At 38.0% G+C, this 12,417-nt stretch overlaps 1 protein-coding gene and 1 non-coding gene across 3 annotated transcripts in view; both read right to left on the bottom strand.

Annotated features, from left to right (window-relative positions):
• The window catches only part of TXK (TXK tyrosine kinase), a 69,312-nt gene that overhangs the window by 39,543 nt on the left and 17,352 nt on the right, over positions 1 to 12,417 (bottom strand). Inside the window, exons 1-4 of one of the 2 annotated variants that reach the window (XR_002734201.3) lie at positions 9,157 to 9,884; positions 8,024 to 8,126; positions 7,127 to 7,332; positions 5,353 to 5,418 (exon numbers count right to left, since the gene is read on the bottom strand). Coding sequence is in view for 1 of the 2 variants with exons in the window: in XM_023224696.3 (XP_023080464.1) it covers positions 5,353 to 5,418; positions 7,127 to 7,332; positions 8,024 to 8,126; positions 9,157 to 9,211 (430 nt within the window). In the remaining variant the exon portion in view is untranslated. Of the gene's footprint in view, positions 1 to 5,352; positions 5,419 to 7,126; positions 7,333 to 8,023; positions 8,127 to 9,156; positions 9,885 to 12,417 lie in introns of those variants that run through there. The other variant, XM_023224696.3, reaches the window with a different exon arrangement.
• LOC111550944 lies at positions 467 to 574 on the bottom strand. The gene has a single exon (XR_002734206.1). It is a non-coding gene; the product is annotated as a U6 spliceosomal RNA (small nuclear RNA).

Raw genomic sequence — 12,417 nt, 5'->3', positions numbered from 1 at the left:
ACACAATACATTGTTGTTAGAAAAAAAAAAAGAAAAGAAAAAACTTGCACGTGTACCCCCAGATCTAAAATAAAATTTTTAAAAAATCATAAAACAGAACACATGTAACAACCAATACATGAACTTGCCTCTGACACCCTCTCCCGCCCCATCTCTCTCCTGAGTCTCCCGTCACTCACTAAGCTTCAGTCTCATTGGAATTCTTTCCTTCCCCAGATTCACCAACCCCTTTTCTGCCCTCAATCATGCTGTTTTCTCTACATGAAACATGTCATGAAATGACTTTAGAATATCAGAAGTACACACAGTGAATATAATTAACTAATATTGTAAGCTAAACGTACAGTTTGATATGATAATACCTAGTCAATAAGCAAATGTTGTACAGGAAGGAGAAAGAAAAAATGGTAGAACAAAAGAGAGAGAAAGGAAAACTGAAAGGCTTTCATTTCAAAACAAGACTTTAAAAAAAATTTAATGCTTCACGAATTTGCATGTCATCCTTGCACAGGGAACGTGCTAATCTACTTTGTATTGTTCCAATTTTTAGTATATGTGCTGCCGAAGCAAGCACTCAAAAACAAGATTTTTAAGAAGATTTTAAACTTAATCTAATATTGCCAGATAGAAGTATGTGACAAATTCAAGATCCTTTAAAATAATTCCGAATTCTATCAGGCAGGAAAGAGATTGAATGAATGGAACTTAGAGGATGCAAGAGCACAGTATTTCAGAATTTCATCTATTTAAATCAGATTATAAAAGTTAGAAGAGGTTTTAAAAAAAATATGTAAGTAAAACTGTAACTCTTATACCTAGACAACACTGATTACAACTAAGACCAAATGATGTGCATGAAAGAGTTAGGGACAGGAATCCTATTTACATTTTGTTTTAATCCGGCACGTCCAGCTACGGGTGAGTAGAAACATTCTGTATGTTATGTGAATACCTCTGGTCCCATGTCCCAATCTTAGATTTCTGATCAATAAGTAAACAGTATTGTGTTCTTGAATTTTTTATCTAGAAACTCCATTAGATCTGAGAAGGTGAATCTGCTTCCCTTAGTAAGTGACTTTCTAACTGTGAGAAGATTAAGGATTCCGTGTAGAGATAATGAGATGAAAGAAACTCATGCTTCTGTGAAGTTCAGGAATAATCAACATGTTTGGTATTTAAAATATCTATTATTTTAGGAGAATCTGGCTTATTAGATTTTTGCCTCTGATTTAAAGGGCATAATTAATTTTAAACTGGTTATTTGAAGTTGAAGATAATTTGACTCGTTTTTAAAATTATATTTATACAGTTAAAGGAACTTGATTTCTCACATTTATAAGTTTAGTTTATTAGATTTCCAGGATCATTTAAAGACTTGCATAGGGCTTTTTACAATTGTAAATTTGCCCTGTCAGGCATGTGAAGTACTTTGAAAGAAAACTGAATTTATTCAGTTTATTAATGCAAATTAAAAGTTTCCAAAAATTTAATTAACTGAGCTTATAAATCAGACAGATTGTTTAAGGATATCTAGTATGTTGAGTTTGAATTAAGCTGATTGTTCTTACTTTTTTAGATTTATATATAGTATATCAAATTTTATAAGTCGAATTTGAGGACTTCCTGAAAACTAGGTTTTTATGTTGTAATGTTGAAAATTCGGATTTTCATTTAAAGCCAAAGTAGCCATAAATCTTTCTATGCACAAAGGTTCCCCTGAAATATCAGAACTCCACATTGACGCAGCATTCCTTCTACTATACCCACCCTCCCTCAACACACATTACCTGCTACCACCTTTAGACCTCAAGTCACTTCTTCAGACACAATCCAACATCCTCCATCTAAATTACATCCCCTGCCCTGTTTTCTTCCACAGTGTCCAATACTGTTCCTTCAAAACACTACAGTTTTTTTTTTTTTCTTCAACTTTTATTTTAAGTTCCAGGGTACATGTGCAGGATATTCAATTTTGTTACATAGGTAAATGTGTGCCACATTGGTTTGCTGCACAGATCAACTCATCACCTAGGTATTAAGCCCAGCATCCGTTAGCTATCCTTCCTGATGTTCTCCCTCCCCTTGCCGCCCTCACCCCATCCCCAGCTCGAGGCTCCAGTGTGTCATAACACTACGATTTAAAATTGTACATTTATGGGCCTGGCACGGTGGCTCATGCCTGTAATCCCAGCACTCTGGGAGGTCGAGGTGGGCGAATCACGAGGTTAGGAGATGAAGACCATCCTGGCTAACACGGTGAAACCCCGTCTCTACTTAAAAAAAAAAAAAAAAAAATTAGCCAGGCGTGGTGGAGGGCGCCTGTAGTCCCAGCTACTCAGGAGGCTGAGGCAGGAGAATGGCATGAACCCAGGAGGCGAGCTTGAGTGAGCCGAGATCATGCCATTGCACTCCAGCCTGGGTGACAGAGCGAGACTCTGTCTCAAAAACAAATAAATAAATAAAATTATACATTTATTTGTGGACTTAGGGTTGTTTAATGTCTATTTTTTCCCAAGAAACTGTAAGTTCCATAACTCTGCATATTTCATGTTGTTATATCTGGTACATCATAAGTGTACAATAAATACAGATGGAACAAATAAGGTGATTTGAGGACTGAAGTAACAAAGGAGTGTTGAATGCCTGTAAATAATAGGCCAGGTGGACCAAACTGTAAATATTTTTCCTGTTAGTTTCATAGTTCATGAAATAATAATAATCACTAGAATGTATTGAATATTTATTATGTAATAGATAGAATAGGTATTATTGTCTCTGCTTTTCAGATCATTCAGAGGTTTAGAGACATTATGTAACTCTGCCCTGAACCAAAGCTGTCAATGCTGTCAGTCAATGCTGATGCCAGGATTTGGACCCAGGTTGCTCCCATTTATATACACATGCTCTAGTACTTAAACCTAGGGCAGTAACTTTTGTACAGTCATTAGAACAGTGCTTGGGATGTAGTAAGTGATCAATAAATTTCAGCGATCAATAATGATAATGATTTTATCTGCATCTTAATAAAGCTGTTTTTAAAAATGGCAATAAAATGAAAAATTAGTTTTCTCATAATTGGAGTCATTTTTAAAAGGATGATTTTTTTATTATTAAAAGCTGTATTTTCCTTTTTTTTATTTTTTATTATTATACTTTAAGTTCTAGGGTACATGTGCATAACGTGCAGGTTTGTTACATATGTATACTTGTGCCATGTTGGTGTGCTGCACCCATCAACTCATCAGCACCCATCAATTCATCATTTATATCAGGTATAACTCCCAATGCAATCCCTCCCCCCTTCCCCCTCCCCATGATAGGCCCCGATGTGTGATGTTCCCCTTCCCGAGTCCAAGTGATCTCATTGTTCAGTTCCCACCTATGAGTGAGAACATGCGGTGTTTGGTTTTCTGTTCTTGTTATAGTTTGCTAAGAATGATGGTTTCCAGCTGCATCCATGTCCCTACAAAGGATGCAAACTCATCAAAAAGGATGATTTTTTTAAAAAACTCATATATAAATCAAGGCCCAAGGAAATGAGGTAGCAGTTGTAACCCCAGAGTAGTATAATTCAGATGCTCCAACATCCACAGTATAAACAGGTTGTTACAGCCAGAGTCTAGGCCTTGTCTAAACAGGGTAATAAATGAGCAAATGAATGAATAACGAAAAGGTGGAAAGTAACATTCCTAGGTAGTGAGTGTCCATTCACTAACCACCAGGCACTATGTTAGCTACCTTCACAAATGTCTCCTTTAATCGCCTGTAAAATCCAAATTATATGAAAAAAGTCTCGTTTTTCTAATTTTTCTGAGCAAGAGATTTTCATATATCTGTAAATACACACAAAATCTTCTCTGACCCGGCCTTGCAAGAGGCCTGTTTTTGTTGGTCAGCTTCAACTCGGGATAGCAGTGAGACCTCATGAGGACACGCTCTTGAGTAGATAGCTGTGGAACTGTTTTTTTCTTTTCTTTTCTTTTCTTTTTTTTTTTTTTTAAGTAGAGATAGTGTCTCACTATGTTGCCCAGGACAGTCTTGAACTCCTGAGCTCCAGCAATTCTCCCACCTCAGTCTCCCAAAGTGCTAGGGTCACAGGTGTGAGCCACCATGCCTAGCCTCTTTTTTTTTTTTTTAATTTTTAAAAATTGCCATGCTAATCTTCTCTGTATCATTCCAATGTTAGTATATGTTCTGCTGAAGTGAGCACTTTGGAACTGTTTTCTAAGGAAGGTGAGTTCAGTCACCTGAGGACTTTGATTTACTGGAGATTAGAATCTTGGGAAGGGCTAAATGGCTCCAATAGAGACATGAGGCCCAGTGAAGGTGGGAAAAGAGAGAAGAGACCCTGTGATGGAGCTGAGGTGAGTGACTGGAGAGAGAACAGAAATAGCTACTGGAGAAATCTCATACAGTAACGTAGATGAGTCATCTGTCCTGAAGTCATCTCCTTCTTTCCTCCAATAAAGTCTACATTATTCACCAAAGCTTTCGAATTTGAATTTGTTTTAGGAGATATGTACTGAGTTAGGCCTCTAAGTGGGCTTTATTAGTAGCAAGACCAACCAAGGAGGTTCTCTCATTCAATTGTATTTGCTGCCTGGTTCTCAGAGAAGCACTTGTCTTAATGCCTCAATGCATATATTACCTACTGCCACCTGGTGGAAGCATATGCTAATTTTAAGATGCCCTAACCAGATGGAGGTGAGGGAGATGCTCAAACTGAAAATCTAAATTTATAAAAAACATATGACTAGTCTCAGTTCTACTGCTCTCTACCTGTAATCTATCAATCTTCTCATCTGCAAAACGAGGGGCTAAAAAAGTGATTGCTAAGATTTCCTCCATCTTCCAAATCTGTAATTGTAACAAAAATAGATTTCAGGCAGAACTCTAGTGAACATGCCAAATGGTTCTTCCAAACTACAGCATTAGCCTAGTTCTTATCTTCAGCTATTTCTAAAACACATAAAAACATGAGCCAAAATATAGTCATTTATCTATGTGGTTAAGTCCAATTTACCACTCATTGAAAATTTAATGTCATTTTCTAAAGTAAATTTTCCAGTTAAAATATATAGTAAAACAGGTACCACATGAATGTTTGGTTTCAGACTGTCACTGCTAAAACAGAAAAAGTGGCTATACAAAACAGAACAAAAATAAGTTTAAGAAAAAGAAGTTTCTGAATCGACCATGATAAGGATCAAACGTCTCTTTATTATTAATGCTGTCAAATGTGTTACTTTCTTTTCCTTTTACAGACCCAAAACAGTATCTATACTTACAAGCTGCCAAAATGTCTCTGATGTTCATAGGTTAATCATAGGTTATATTTTGGAGAAGACTTACTCATATATTTCTAAATTAGTTATTTTGTTTTCAGTCACATAGTTGCTTGGGATTAAGCCTTCATTCCTACAACAAAAGAAAAAGCAAAAATAAAAATGCTTGGCATGTTTGTGGCATTATCATGGCAACAATCCTTTTAAAACCTCAAGGATGTAGGTGGAAATCAAATTCATTTTACTGATTAAATTGTTAAAAGGAGAAAAAACAGTTTTTTAAATTTCAAACTCAACAAAAATCTCTGTACAAGAAATGTATTAAGATCCCAACTTGTAACATGAGTAGTTTAAGAGGTTTTATGACCCCACAATCTTTTCAGAGAGAAAAGGGGGCACTTAAATGATCATCTGATATCTTAGTGACTGTGTTAAAAAAAACAGCAATTACAAAGACATTGGCTTCATTCTTTTCAATTGCTGAGGAGTATTCCATAGTATAGGTTTTCTAGTTTAGCCACTTCCCTAGTAGAAGCAATGCTGTAAAGAAATCCTTGAACATGCCTTCTTGTACAGAAGTAAGAATATTTCTCAAAGATAGATAGCAAGGAGGGGAATCGCTAAGTCACGGCATATGTGCATCTTTCAGGATATGCAACAAATTGTCCTCAAAGGAGGATATACCAATTTACACACCTATCAGCATGGTAGAGGCTTCACTTTTCCTATACCTTAACCAACATTTGAAAGTACAAAAAGATCTCCAAGACATATTATTGAGAAATAAGAGTAAGTTGCAGAATCATGCATAAAGTATGATAAGATTTAGGTAATGAATTCTACAAACAATACCATATATTTTGATATGTGTATGTAAGTGCATTGAAAATAATCTGAAAATGGATAACGGTATTTACTTTTAGGGAGACACTTGGGTTTGCAGGTAGTGGCAAAGTACAATTTTGATATTAATATTTGCATATTATATTTTTTAAAACCTCTATTCACTTACGATGAAATAAATTCCATTTTTAAGTCTAAGGCATGCCAATAGCATACCCACAGGTGTGGCTAATTACACAGTCCTGAACCTACTAATGCCTCTTTTTCCACTGAAAAGTCTCCATTACATGTTGAGAACTGTTAAGAGAGCCACATCATTGAGAAAATGTAGTTGGAGAGGTATGTAATTTACATGCTTATAATACTTGGATACTTAAAATATCCAAATCTTGGCAAATATCAGAAATCAATGCCAGCCTTCTCTCTCAGGAAGTCCAGATATTCCTCAGAATTCTTCTCAATTCAGGACTCCAGTCAGGCATTAACCATCTGTTGCAACTGACACAATGAAACCTATCTGCATCCCAGGATCTTTTCTCTTTCTAATCTAATTCAGCAGCGACTGCAATGTTTGCTTTCAAAACTTGTCATTGTAGAAACATAAAAGTGAATAAAATACTATTTCTGTTCTTACCTTAGAGCTTAACAGGAAAAAACCGACAAATTCCCAAATGAAAGCACATATTGGAATAAGAACCTACATTGTCAGAATTTCCATTGTACAAATAAAGAAACAAAAACTCAGAGAGGGTAAGTGACTTGCCCAGGGACACACAATAGTAAGCGGCAGCATCAGGATGTGAAGCCAGGTGTACCTGATTCTGAGACTGTGCCTGAAAACTGCCTGAAATCACTGTTGTCTCATTCTCTCACATACCTTGAGGGAGAGGGGACAGATTCCATTTCATGCAGAGGAAAGAGTTATAAGCCTGAGTCACTAAATAGTCTTCTTTGTGTTGGAGGAATTGGATACGGACTAAGTCATGTAAGTGTCTTACCCCAAACGGTCTCTTGCCTTCCACCAGTGAGGATTGTATTTCTCCAGTATCAGGTATTCTTCTGCTCTCCTTAAGGCTAAATTACAGGGTTCTCTGGGCAGAAAATCATAAAGTGCCTTGACTTGGATCTTCTCTTCAGCAACCTCAGAGGGTGGGAGGGGAGGCAGTGGCTTTCGTTTTGACGGCTGCACACAGCCCGTGTTGGACTGTGAAAACCAAGAAATGAGTTGTTTTACAATCATTTTAATAATTTGTACTAAAAAATATAGGGATAAAGCATATTTGCCTTCTGCCTCACTTTTCTTATCCAGCTACACCAAGGCAGAAGCCAGGATGGGATAAATGTAGAAAAGGACTAACCATAAAACTCCTTTTGGATCCAGCAATACACTCATCATTTTGTACACTTTTGAGATAACAAGCTCTCTTGCCAGCATTTCACTGGACTTTTTAATATCAAAATTCTCAAAAGATGATGTACTCTTCTTCAATAGTTTTACCTTGTTTTAAGGATTTTTTTCTCCTTAAAAGAAGAAAAATGGCCTTTTTCTTTGTGTGTGGCGGCAGCTCGTGCTTGGGTTTACCATACTTCCTGAGAATGCTGTTTCTCACTGCAGTGAAAACTAATCTCAGCCTCAAAATGACAGGAGCCAGAATATGTTTTTTCCCACTCATTGCCCATTTTCAAGTTCTGCCTGTAAATATAAGTAGCCTATTTTAACTAGTCTTTTCTTTTTCCTTTTACTTTCTTCTAGAACATTCCTTCACAAATTATTGAGCCCTTATTTTATGCCAAGCATGATACTAGATTCTGGGTAACAAACAGCACCTCGTGAATGAAGACTCTAAAAAGATAACCTTTTCCATTCCCCTCTTGCCTATCAAAATGATACTCACTTGCTTCTTATTTGACAATTGACTGAGCCATGGCCTGCGACGCTGGGTGTGTTTTTCTGGAAGCTCTTCATCTGGGCTCAGGCTTATCTGTGTTCTCACTTGTCTGACATTGAAAAGCAATCATGTTACAAATAATTATTTGTACAAAAGGTATCTATACATCCACTAGATTTTCACAGAAATAATAGAAACATCCAGAAACTTTCCAACTCCATTTTCATTTAGAAGACTTCCTAACTGCATCTCCCTGGGCAAATTACTAGTTTTAAGAACTTAAGTTTCCTTATCCAGGAACTAGAGGTGCTAAGAGCATAGAGTTGTTATAAAATAAAATTGAAAAAGCACGTCACATTCCCAGTAGAGTCTGGTGCATCTTTGGGGCATAAAATTATAATCATGGTAATAAAAACTTACTCTGTATCTGGCTCAGTGCTTGTCATTTTATATTCATTACCTCATTTGATGGTGTCTTTTTGTTATAAATAGACACGGTATAGTGATTAGGAACATAAGTTTGAATCCCAGCTCCACCATTTCATAGTGTGGCCTTGGGTAAGCAATGTAACCTATCTAATCCTCAATTTCCTCATCGGTAAAATGGGAATTGTAAAAAAAAAAAAAAAAAGTAGGAGGTTTTGAGAACTGTATGAATTAATAAACATAAATCTTTTAGCATAGTATCTGATATACAGGACGCTCCTGTTAAATGTTAGCTTTTTCTGTTAACATGCTGCCTTGGATTTACTTCTTACAGAGTCATTTACTGCCACCGAAGTATAAGATACACCGATAGTTTTGGGGAGATAGAAAACTAAGATAGGATTCTTGCCCTTAAAGGGAAAAACTACATATTGGAGCACAGACCTATAAACAACATACATGAAATAAAAATTAAGTGGAGAACCATGCCGCACAAGGTGGGAACACAATGGGATGAACAACTAAGTCTGAAGGATCAGGAAAGGATCCCAGATGACCTGACATTTGACCTAGACCTGAATTCAACAGGGAGAAAATGGAAGAAGGTTCCCAGGTAGAGAGACCAGCAGGTGCAAAGAGACATGGTGACTCCATAGGTATTAAAGAAACTGAATTAATTAATTTTCAAGAAATTGCCCTTGGAGTAGACTTACCGCTTCTGCACTGAACAGCAACAGCAGCAACAGAAAACCGACTGGATGGTGTTATCTGAAAAGCAGGTCATTTCTCAGCTGTTAGAAAGCCATGAGTACGTGATATTGAGGGAGTTTCTAAGGGATGGGTGATACGAATTACTATAAAGCGTATGAAAGTCTCGATCGTGCCTTCCTTCACTAGTGGAAGACAAATAACTGTCACTAAAGCAAAAAATAAGTTTCTGGCACCTTGGCCAGTGTGGTTTCCCTTCTCAGGCTCTTCTCCTCTGGCCTGGTTTTCGCATTTCCTCAGTCTGTGAGTGATAAATGACCAGTGTATTCTCTTTTACCTTTGTCAGGGCTAATGTTCACTAACAAATGTACAAGAGAATAAGGATTCCAAAAGTGATGCTCTCCTAGGAAATCTGTTAGCAGGGATTTTGAATTAGGTCTGTTGTATTTTTTTAAATTAAAATGCTTAACACGTAGGTTCTTTTTAAAAATTCCATCAACATTTCAGTGGGATGTTATTTCAGTGGGATGATTCTTTTATTTATTTCTGGCAATTAAAAATTGTTCTAAACCTTAGCAGCGTGTTAGAATTATCTGAGGAGCTTTTAAAATATTCTGGTGCACAGGTCATACCCTGCATACTCCAGACCAAAAAAAAATTAGACTATCTGGGGATGAATCTAGGTATTGGTATTTCTTTTTTATTTTACTTTAAGTTCTGGGATACATGTGCAGAACAAGCAGGTTTGTTACATAGGTATATATGTACCATGGTGGTTTGCTGCACCTATCAACCCATCATCTAGGTTTTCAGCCCCTCACGCATTAGGTATTTGTCCTAATGCTCTCCCTCCCCTTGCCTCCCAACCCCTCAACAGGCCCCAGTGTGTGATGTTCCCCTCCCTGTTGTCCATACGTTCTCATTGTTCAACTCCAACTTATGAGTGAGAATATGCAGTGTTGGGCTTTCTGTTCCTGTGTTAGTTTGCTGAGAATGATGGCTTCCAGTTTCATCCCTGTCCCTGCAAAGGACATGAACTCATTTGTTTTTATGGCTGCATAGTATTCCATAAAACATAGGCTCTCACTCTGGAATAAGTTTAAAGATAAACTGAATATTTGAAGAAAGAACTAGCTAATAAGTCTAGGTTATGGCTAGACTTTCGTTGTCAAATTTCATCATTATTTGATTTAAGTGAGATGATTTTCATTTTTAAAGTCCATAAATAAGCCAAGGGTGGTGGCTCATGCCTCTTCAGCACCTTGGGAGGCTTAACCAGGCAGATCGCTTGAGCCCAAGAAGTTTGAGATCAGCCTGGGCAACATGGTGGAACCCCATGTCTACCCCAAAAAGCTTTTTTAAAAAATTAGCCAGGCATGGTGGTGCATGCCTGTAGTCCCCAACAGTCAGGAGGCCAAGGTGGGAGGATCCCTTGAGCCTGGGAGACGGAGGCTGCAGTGAGCTGAGATTGCACCACTGCACTCCAACCCGGGTGACAGAGTGAGACTCTGTCTTAAAATAATAATAATAATAATAATAATAATAAAAGACCATAAATAAATTTTGAATTTCAAAAGGATATTTTATTTTCATAGAACTTACATTTCCCCATCAGTTCATACTCATATTGACATCTGAAAATATTCTGGAGGCAGCAGAGTACCTTAGAGGTGAGCATTCACTTTGAGGGGGGACAGACCTAGGGTTTAGCCCTAGTCACCTGGCTGACTACATCTTGGATAAGTCTCTTTACTTATCTAAGTCTTAGTTTTCCTAACTGTAAAACTGAGGTAAATAGTATGTACTCCCTTTGAAAAGCCCTAGAAGGCAGAGATAAATGTCTAACTTTGTGACTTTGAGTAAACTAGTAAATGTTCTGTGTCTCAGTTTCCTCATCTGTAAAATGGGAATAATAGGATGGCTAACATGTAAGCCACTGGTGAGGACTAATTAAATTGATTCATGTAAAACACCTAGACCAATACCATGTATATGGTAAGAGGGTAATCAAGAAGACTGATTGTAATAGGATCGTGGTGAAGAACCAATTAGATAACATCTTTTAAAGTCCCTGGAACATACAGGGAAGTATTATCAGTCAGGATCCCAACAAGAATCAGAAAGCACACAAACTGGGATATGTTGAGAAGGATTTATTTATAAAAGGAAGTATAGAGATGTAGGTAGAGCATAGTAAAACTACAAGGATAGTGCAGGAATCCAGAGCTGTGCCATCACCACACCTAACCAAGTGAGGAGGGAAGGGAAGGTTACCAGAACCTAGAAGGCGGGGGTGTCTGTGGCCCAAGCCACCTGGAAAAGAGCACGTATCATCCATCCAAGGACACAGATGGCCCAAGGAGGCTTCATAGCAAGAAAATCAGGAGGATTAATATCCTTACTCCACTCTCCTCCCTCCCTCCTTGCTGGGCTCTCCATTGGCCTAACCCAGAAGGAAGCCAGCTGGTTATATGTAAATCACACAGGAGCGAAGAGCAGGCTGGTGAAAGGCAGAGAGTGGACCAGCAGGGAGAGGGGCAGGCAAGAAACATCCAGCACAGTACACCCCTCAGCATTCTTTCTTTTTTTTAGACAGAGTCTCACTGTCGGCCAGGTTGGAGTGCAGTGGTGCTATCTTGGCTCACTGCAACCTCCTCTACCTCCCAGGTTCAAGTGATTCTCCTGACTCAGCCTCCCGACTAGCTGGGATTACAGACGTGTGCCACCACACCCAGCTAATTTTTTATAGTTTTTAGTAGAGACAGGATTTCACCATGTTGTCCAGACTGGTCTTGGACTCCTGACCTCAAGTGATCTGCCCATCTTGGCCTCCCAAAGTGCTGGGATTACAGGTATGAGTCACTGCACTTGGCCCATCTGAAAGTGGATTCCTGTGGGATTTGGGTTTTTGTTTAGTCTGGTCTTTGTGGGGTTGCTACAGTTTTCCATTGACCAGGACTATTAAGAATATTAAGAAATGAAGCAAATGCATTCCCTAATTTTTAAACAAAGTTCTCTTTGCCATAATTGTGAAGCACCAACCTAATCTTCCTCTATAAATCAGGATAATCACCCCAGCTACTCTGACCCCCTTCAGAGCCTATAAATTCAGTAGTACAAGCAATCCCATAGTGGCCAGAGGGCAGTTCAACCTTCAGTATTCCTTAATAAAAGGATTCTTCTCTTGGCAATGGAATCTCCAAACCTACAAAAAACAAAGTCACAGGGAAAGTAAACAACAATACTTTGGTGGGCTACTAGATGAA

This window comes from Piliocolobus tephrosceles, chromosome 3 (assembly GCF_002776525.5).
Source record: "Piliocolobus tephrosceles isolate RC106 chromosome 3, ASM277652v3, whole genome shotgun sequence".
Taxonomy (NCBI): Eukaryota; Metazoa; Chordata; class Mammalia; order Primates; family Cercopithecidae; genus Piliocolobus; species Piliocolobus tephrosceles.
Note: the sequence above shows the minus strand (reverse complement) of the source record. Positions and strands in the feature narration are given on the sequence as shown.